Source organism: Siphateles boraxobius, unplaced genomic scaffold (assembly GCF_051911475.1).
Source record: "Siphateles boraxobius isolate OS27281-9 unplaced genomic scaffold, OSU_SipBor_1 13, whole genome shotgun sequence".
NCBI classification, from domain to species: domain Eukaryota; kingdom Metazoa; phylum Chordata; class Actinopteri; order Cypriniformes; family Leuciscidae; genus Siphateles; species Siphateles boraxobius.
This window is the reverse complement of record NW_027508733.1, coordinates 12,866,565-12,875,634: the sequence shown is the minus strand read 5'-3', so window position 1 is coordinate 12,875,634 and position 9,070 is coordinate 12,866,565. Positions and strand designations below refer to the sequence as shown.

The 9,070-nt window shown below is 35.7% G+C and overlaps 1 protein-coding gene across 2 annotated transcripts; it reads left to right on the top strand.

The window, feature by feature from the left end:
* Positions 1 to 2,666: 2,666 nt before the first annotated feature.
* LOC143735471 (uncharacterized) lies at positions 2,667 to 8,677 on the top strand. Of its 2 annotated transcripts, XM_077225662.1 has the most exons (5): positions 2,683 to 2,903; positions 3,819 to 4,139; positions 4,414 to 4,689; positions 4,767 to 4,934; positions 6,555 to 8,677. In XM_077225662.1, the coding sequence occupies exons 1-4, from the start codon at positions 2,855 to 2,857 to the stop codon at positions 4,922 to 4,924; spliced, it is 804 nt and encodes a 267-aa protein (XP_077081777.1). In that variant the 5' UTR covers positions 2,683 to 2,854; the 3' UTR covers positions 4,925 to 4,934; positions 6,555 to 8,677. The 2 variants fall into 2 exon arrangements, with proteins under 2 accessions (XP_077081775.1, XP_077081777.1); XM_077225660.1 differs by having other exon boundaries at positions 2,667 to 2,903; positions 4,767 to 8,677.
* Positions 8,678 to 9,070: the final 393 nt, after the last annotated feature.

The following is a 9,070-nucleotide window of genomic DNA, read 5'->3' as shown; positions in this document are numbered from 1 at the left end:
TACAATATTACCCATGAACATTTAATCGCCATAAAACTAAATTTAACAATCTGATCCTGTTTTGGTCAAATTTTACTTGGTGAAAAAAGGTCCAATACAACTTAGTAATTTTTGAAAGATTGTTAAAATAAACAGTTCTGTAGCATCATTATGAGGGCAACAGTCTGTTACCTATGAATCGGACATTTTCATTTCCGGACACTAGGAGGCGAAGATGTGCAATGTATAGCCTAAATACTAAATGTAGTGTCATATGATTTGAAATGATGGCTTAATATCACAAGTCATCATAAGTCATGCTCAGTTTCCTTGTAATCACATATCTACAAAAAAAAATTGCAAAATGTGATGACAGCAAGGAATGAATAAACACTCTGAACTTTAAAATCTCTCTCAATGCACAGTTACATTAAATTGTGCACAGAAAAAAGCAGTTTAAATACACAAAAACAATTAGTGAAAGTTTATGAGTGCTGAGAAACTGTCTATAGGATGTGGTCTGCTCAAACTTGTTTTTTTGCCTGCAGAAGATTTAATAATAAGAGATTATGATGATGATGATGATGATGATGATGATGATGATGATGATGATGATGATGATGATTGAAACATCAGTCATATTAAACAAGTTGAAAAACAATTCCAATAGCTTATATCATTGGTCTACTGGAACTGAAATTAACAAAAATATAGTCGCTGTAAAATGAGGAGTGAATAAAAACACAAACACAGAATTAATGTGTACACAATGTGACTTGAATCAAGACAGTTCTGCATTGTACTCTATTCAGTTACTTCTGTGAGGTTTGGAAATGATGGAGGGGAGTTTTTTAATGCTGTTGTTCCCTAGACAACATAATATAAGAATATTAAGGGTCAGTTTGTGTCTGTCGAAGACTCGAGACAGATATTGTCACAGGATGTGGTCTACTGGAAACTCAAAGTCACAAAAAAATATATCAAATGAGAAGTGAAAATAACATGTGTAAGAATTAATGCGTAAACTTGAATCAAGTCAGCTCTTCATTGTACTCTATTCAGTGTATTTCGTGAGGATTGTAAATGAACGAGAGGTTTTGTTAATGCTGTTGTTCCTATAGACACGGTCTGTAACCGCAGAGAAGAGAAGATGCTGAAATAACCACAAGAACTGAGACCATCTCAGAACTGATCAGATCAGAGAACAGATTTCTATTTAAGATTATTTGCATTCAATGGCTACAGAATTGTTATCTTAAAACAACTTTAAACATGAGTCAGATCTGTTTGGACTAGCCTATTAGAATTAAAAGTGAACAACAAGTGTGAAACAGGAAGCAAAATAAAGAGAACCAGAAAAAAGCCAATAACACAGAAACAATCACAAATAAAATGTTAAATTTTTGACTTCCCCTCAAAACAGCTTTACTTTGGAATAAAAACAGTCAAATAAACGTGTTTTTCTCTTGCAAGTTTATAACACGTTTCCACAGATTGCTTTAGACACTCTCAGCTCAGTTTCTGAGTTAAAGTGAAACCCGCTGCGGTCGAGTTTATTTCAGGTTAGTTTAGTGGAAGAATGATCTGAATGTGGTTTCTGTTGAGTGGACAAACGTCTTGCTCTTGTTTACTATTGCATGTGTGTGGTTGACTGATGGGTAAATGGACAAAGACATTATTTTCCTTTAAGAGTATGAGAGCTGTGTCAGAAGTCAAGGGTCTCAAACACAAAGTTATGTGTTCATGACTATAGATTACTGTAATGCATTGCTGTTATCTTGCTTCCTCGATAAACAAGCTACAATTAGTCTAAAATGCAGCTGCTAGAGTTCTTACTAGGTCAAGAAAATATGATCATATAACACCAATTTTATCATCTCTACACTGGTTATATATTAAGTTCCATATCAAGTACAAAGTTTTGCTGCTGACATATAAAGCCCTAAATGGTTTAGCTCCTGTGTATTTAAAGGGATAGTTCACCCAATAATGAAAATTCTGTCATCATTTACTTCCTCAAGTTGTTTCAAGTATAAATGTATTTCTTCTACTGAACACAGTTTGAAGAACTTTGGTAACCAGAAAGTTTATGGACCCCATTGAATTGCAGTTAGGGAAAAAAATACTATGGAAGTCAACGGGGTCCATCAATTTTCTGGTTACCAACATTCTTCAAAATGTGTTCAGCAGAAGAAATAAATTCTTGAAACAAGTAAATGATGAATATTCATTTTTAGGTGAACTTTTCCTTTAACCGATCTTCTATCGCCTTACAATCAATTTGGTTGTACCTTGAATATCTATGTCCAAGGAGGGAGAGGGTTTTCACATTTTGCTCCTACAATAACCTTCCTGATAATGTTCGGGGCTCAATTTGTATATGTACATTTCTGAAATACACTGATAACTGATCACTCTAAATTATAATGTAGACACATGCATTTTCTGTAAAGCTGCTTTGAAAATATGTAATGTGTAAAGTGTTATACACAAAAATGTGAATTAAATTGACAAAGAGAACAGAATGAAGTTCATAGTCTAAAAAGTAAAGGCTGCAGTAAAGATCAGCAAGAGCATCATTCTATTGAATATTTTGAGGAACACAGACTGATTGAAGACAACATTATTATAAACACTTGAGCAGCCCCACCAATAGAGCTGAGCTTCTAAACTGAGCGCGTTCCTGCGCACAAAACTGAGCGCGTTCTCGCGCATATTCACGCAGGCGCACAGCGGGAGGAGTTTCTCTGTTTGACTCTAAACTTTAAATTATCTTGAGAAAGTATTTCGAAGTATTCTACAGATAATATTTAATGACACATTCTGTCGAAATCGGCTGCAGACTCTAGCGATTTATCTCTAAAGGTTGGAGAAAATGATCCTCGCGTTTATTTTCTTCGGTTTGTGCTTTTTTCATCTGGTTGGTAAGTACAGCCTATGACGTCACTCGAAATCCCACACATGATGTTTAAATCCGTGGATCTGAATTTTGTGTGCTAAAAAGGAAACTATTTTGTATCTGTTTTTTCGGGGTTTTTTTGTATTTACTCAAGATTATTTTGGATAGATTTAGAAAACCTTTATTTATAGAACACTGAAGTGTATGAAAGAAATTTGTGTATTTGATATTGTTTTTTATACTCAGAATGACAAATTGGAATGTAAAGAACAACATATTATACAGTTATTCTGTTTTACTAGGAAAATACCATAGCCTATAAAGAAATGGGCTCAATGCAAAGTTTGCAAACCAAATTTTTCACATTTTAAAAATGACTAAATTATATAAATCTTTTAGAACAAACAACATATTTTTTTAAAGGACTGGATTTTTTTTTACTATTATATATTTTTATTTCTATTTTTGTTATTTATTGTTTTTTTTTATTTAATTTTCTGGCAGCTAATGTTATGGGATAATGTGAATATACCTACCTCTTGTTCTCATGGCATTGAATCTTTTTCAGTGGATTTCCATTTTTGGTATTAGTAAGGTTAAATCTGTTAACATTAGTCAAGATAATATGCTGTCATTACCTGAAAAAGAAAGATAATTAGCATTTATTAATATATAGATATAGGTTAGGCCTATATACTGTTAATTTCTACACGTAGGCTACTAATACATTAAAGCTGTATAAATGAACAGTGACATAAACATATTTAACAATGAACAACACTATATTTATAAATCAACATTAACCTAGATAAAAATATGCTGTAAATATTGTTTGTTGTTAATTCATGACACATAATGCATTGTAATGTTAACAAATAGGACGTTATTGTAAAGTGTTGCAATATTTTTTATATTTACATTATTTTATATGGTTCTTCAGGGGTGCTTGTTGCTGAGTCAAATGTGATGAAGACAGTGCCAGTGACGGTGGGGGATTCTGTCACTCTAGAATCTATTACTGAAATACAGAGACATGAGCAGATAGAGTGGAGGTTTGGAACCATTCGCATTGCTAGAATCAAGGAAAAGAATGGTATCCTCTCAACAGATTATTATGACTGGAGATTCATGGACAGAATCCAGTTGGATAATCACACTGGATCTCTCACCATCACAAACATCGGGTATGAACATAGTGGAGTTTATAAACAAAGCATCGGAGCTAAGGATCCAGCCGCGGTTTACAATGTTACCGTTTATCGTGAGTAGATTTCTACCTATTTTGTAGAGTTATATTAATTTCTTTTAAACAGCTTTTTATGTCATTTGTGTCTCAGTGTAATTCTATGTTAAATTTGTGTCTGTTATACATGTTAGCATATGTAGTTAACAGGATGACGGTATCAGCAATGCTCTTTGTGCACTCATTGCATTCACTGACTGACATTATAATAAACTCTGACTCAGTACACGTTAAATCCCTATAACAAAGCATCCCTCTTAACCTACTGTCATTTATTTCTTGTGTTTTCCAGCTCATCTGCCCATTCCTGACATCTCTAGTTACTGTACACAAAATCCTTTATCAAAATGTTCATTGCTCTGTTCGGTGTTGAATGTGAGTCATGTGACTCTCTCCTGGTACAAAGGAATCAGTGTATTGTCCAGCATCAGTGTGTCTGATCTCAGCATCAGTCTCTCTCTACCTCTGGAGGTGGAATATCAGGATAACAACACTTACAGCTGTGTGCTGAACAATCCCATCAGCAACCAGACCAAGAACATCAGTAATCTCAATTGGTTGAATTCAGGTACGTCTGGAGTGATGTTAGAGGTTTTTCGGTGGTGTTATTTATTTAGCTGTTTACTACCTATTGTCTTTCCTCAGGCTGCAACCTTTGTTTTGACACCACTGAAGCTGTGATCCGATTGGTCGTCACTGCTCTGATGGGCGTGGCTGCGGTGGCTGCCATTGTTGTCCTGGTTTATGACATCAAATGCAGAACAGGAGTGGAGAGAACAAACATCAACATCAGACATCGATGAACCAGATACTGTAAACAAGAATGTTAAACTATCAATTACAATGATGATAAATAATATTGTTTTTTACTTTATAAATTAATGACATTTAATATGTCTCAATATGAGGAAAATCCAACCCTGACTTACCCTCATGTCGTTCCAAACCCTAAGACTTTTTTTGTAGATATTTGAATTCAATCTGAGAGCTTTTTCTTCCTTCATTGACAGCTGTGCAACTACTACTTTGATGCTTCAAAATGTTAACAAAGAGAACATAAAACTTATCCATATGAATTGAGTGGTTTAGTCCAAATTTTCTGAAGTCACGATTTCTTTGTATGATGGACAGATTGAATTTAGGCTTTTTTCACATATTGATCAGCGAACATAAACAGAAGCTCAACCGAACCTGCTTGATCACAAGAACAAACCTCGTTGGTTCTAGCTGAAGCTCAAACGTGCTGCGTAACACGAGAATGAACCTCATTGGTTCTCGCTGAAGCTAAAACGTGCTGCGTAACACAAGAATGAACCTCATTGGTTCTAGCTGAAGCTCAAACGTGCTGCATAACACGAGAATGAACCTCATTGGTTCTCGCTGAAGCTCAAACGAGCTGCGTAACACAAGAATGAACCTCATTGGTTCTTGCTGAAGCTCAAACGTGTTGCGTAATATGAGAATGAACCTCATTGGTTCTCGCTGAAGCTAAAACGTGCTGCGTAACACAAGAATGAACCTCATTGGTTCTAGCTGAAGCTCAAACGTGCTGCATAACACGAGAATGAACCTCATTGGTTCTAGCTGAAGCTCAAACGTGCTGCATAACACGAGAATGAACCTCATTGGTTCTTGCTGAAGCTCAAACGTGTTGCGTAATATGAGAATGAACCTCATTGGTTCTTGCAGAAGCTTAAACATGCTGCGTAACACGAGAATGAACGCCAAAGGTTGTGAGTGTTAGAAATCGGGAATGATTTGAGGACATTGTGCTTCATATGTTTTTCATCTTCAAACCAAGCTTTGTTCTTCAGCCGACAAAGTTTAGCAGCTTCCCATAATGTTTACGCATTAGGTCCATAGGCGGGGAGAAGCCAGTCTTTTGTGGCTGTTCGAATGCATACGACCACATGAGTGTTTATACTACGAAAGCAATCCAGTCGAATGTGTTTTCAAAAACCTCTGGAAGTGGTCGAAAGTGGATGTATACACCTGTATTTAACATTTTCCAATTGTGATCCAATCAACCAAAACATTGAACTGTTCAGCTTTAGTTAGGCTAACGACTGCAATTCTGTTTGGCATGCTCTCGAAGTTGCACCAGTTGACGATTAAAGTTATTTTCCAAACTTTGAATGGCTTGCAGTATGGCCAGGGAACTCACCTTCCTTTGATGCAGTTTTGCTCTTCTTCCTGTTGTAATTTTGCTCGGAGTTGTTGGCGAATTGTCTTTTCTTTTCTCTTTTGAATATTTTGACTAAACCACCCGATTCATATGATTTAGTTTAATGATTTCTTTGGGAACTTTTTGAAGCGTCAGAGTGATAGTTGGTTAGACTGTCAATGGAGGGACAGAAATCTCTCAGATCTCATTGAAATATATTAATATCTTCATTTGTGTTTCAAATAATGAACTAAAATCAAATTTTTTAGGTGAACTATCCCTTTAAGAGTGTTACTGATGACTTTGCTCCTGTGAAAGTCAGAAGACTGGGAAATCTAAAGCACCTTGGAGAATCACAACAGCAGTTCAAAGTATGAAAAGAAAGTGCAGAAATGCTGAGCGCGTGTGGCGGAAGACGAAACAAGTAGTCTATCTATAAACATCTATAAAGACAGCCTTCATGCTTTCAATGTGGAAGTAGGCACAGCTAGACAGACCTTCTTTACAAATATTATAACAGCAATTTAAAAAACACCTGCACTCTTTTTGCTAATGACTAACAACCCCAAAGCCGCAGTGAATTGAGTCTGCTTCCTTATTTCTGAGAAGAGAAATAATATCAGAAAGGCAAAGGCATATCCATGTGTTTTGCTGAGGTCATACAGACCGGACCACAATTTATATTTCTGATTTCAAGGCAAATAATGGTAAAATCCTGAAAGAAACTGTACAGCATTTTAAATCATCAACCTGCGTCCTTGACACGCTCCCCACTCCCAGATCTTCTAAATGGTAAAAGCCTTACTTTTTCTGGGACAAAGTCCCTTAAAACTGCAGTATAAGCTCCTCCTGAAAAATAGCATCTGGATAAGACTATAAGCAACTGTAGACCAATCTCAAATCTTCCGGTCATAAGCAAGATTATAAAAAAGTTGTTTTTAATCATCTGAACAAATTCTTAAGCGCGAATGGATACTTGAACCACTTCAGTCTGTTTTCCAACCGCATCATAGTACAGAGACAGCGCTCATAAAGATAATAAATGATATTCACCTCAATTCAGCAAATTTTCAGTGGTACTACTCTCCCTCATTGCTGCATTTGACACTGTCGATCACAACCTACTTCTTTACAGGCTGGAAAACTGGGTCAGGCTTTCTGGGATGGTCTTCATATGGTTGAGGTCATAGTTAAAAGAGATGGGATACAATGTGAACTGGTGACCATAAGTCTGAGTGGACATCCATGACATGCGGAGTCCCACAAGGCTCAATTCTTTCACCGCTCCTATTAAACCTGTACTCTCCCACTGAGCCAAATAATAAGAAAGAACCAAATTGCTTACCACAGCTTTGCAGACGATACACAGATCTACTTAGCCCTATCGCCTAACGATTACAGCCCCATTGACTCCCTGTGCCAATGCATTGATGAGTTCAACAGTTGGATGTGTAAAAACTTTCTTCAGTTAAACAAAGACAAAACTGTCACAAAACTGACACAAAAAGTCATTGCATTTGTAAACAAAGAATAAGTTCTCAAGGTGAACACATACCTTGATGCTAGGGGTCAAACAACCAAAAATCAAGTCAGGAATCTTGATGCGATTTTGGAGTCGGACCTTAGTTTCAGTAGTCATGTCAAAGCAATAACTAAATCAGCATACTATCATCTCAAAAATATAGCAATAATTAGATGTTTTGTTTCCAGTCATGACTTAGAGAAACTTGCGCATACTTTCATCACCAGCAGGGTGGATTATTGTAATGGACTCCTCACTGGCATTCCAAAAAAAAAAAATACCCTAATAGTTGCAGCTCATAGAGAACGCTTCTGCCAGAAAATATTACCATATCACTCCAGTCCTCAGTCTTTACACTGACTTTAAGTTACATTTATGTCTGATTTTAAACTATTACTTATATATAAATCACTCAACGGCACTCAGCCTTAATACATTGCAGATATGCTCACTAAATATAAACCTAACAGACATGCAGATCATCAGGATCAAGTCAGTTAGAAATACCAAGGGTTCACTCTAAGCATGGTGAGTCCGCTTTTAGTTACTATGCCAGTCATAACTGAAACCAGTTTCCAGAAGACATCAACAGTATTCAAATCCAGACTCAAAACACATCTTAGCTGTGCATTTACTGAATTAACACTGTATGTGCTTCATCTGACTGACTGCACTGTATCTTATTCATGCCTCCTCTTATAATTCTTTTTATAATTGTTTTGATACATGCATTTAATCAGTCTTTTTATAGTTGCTTTTATTGTCATTCTTGTTGTGATAATTTTATGATTAATGTTTATGTAAAGCACTTTGAATTGCCATTGTGTAAGAAATCTGATATATGAAATAAACGTGCCTTGCTTACCTTAGTCAGTTATGACAGAATTTAATTTAGTGAGTTAAAAAATCAAGTATTTATATATTATTACATTTTAGGAAGAACCTGAAGACCTTACATTTTAAAATAAAATAAAAGTGAGCAGGGTCCACAATCCATGGGAATTATAAGCAACATGGTATAAGATTATTTTGTCCCTTCAAAAAAGCTTCATCTGCAAGACAAATGCTGTCTGCAGCCAAAAAACGATGTCCGAATGCAGTTTAGTACAAATACTAAATGTAGTTTAATATGTTTTAAATAAGACAAAATATAACAAAAATACACAACACTGCCGCCCCCCACTGCCAAAATATTCAATATCAATATCTTTTCATTCAACAAGAAAGAATGCAGAATGTCATGCCAAAGTGATTAATTAAACA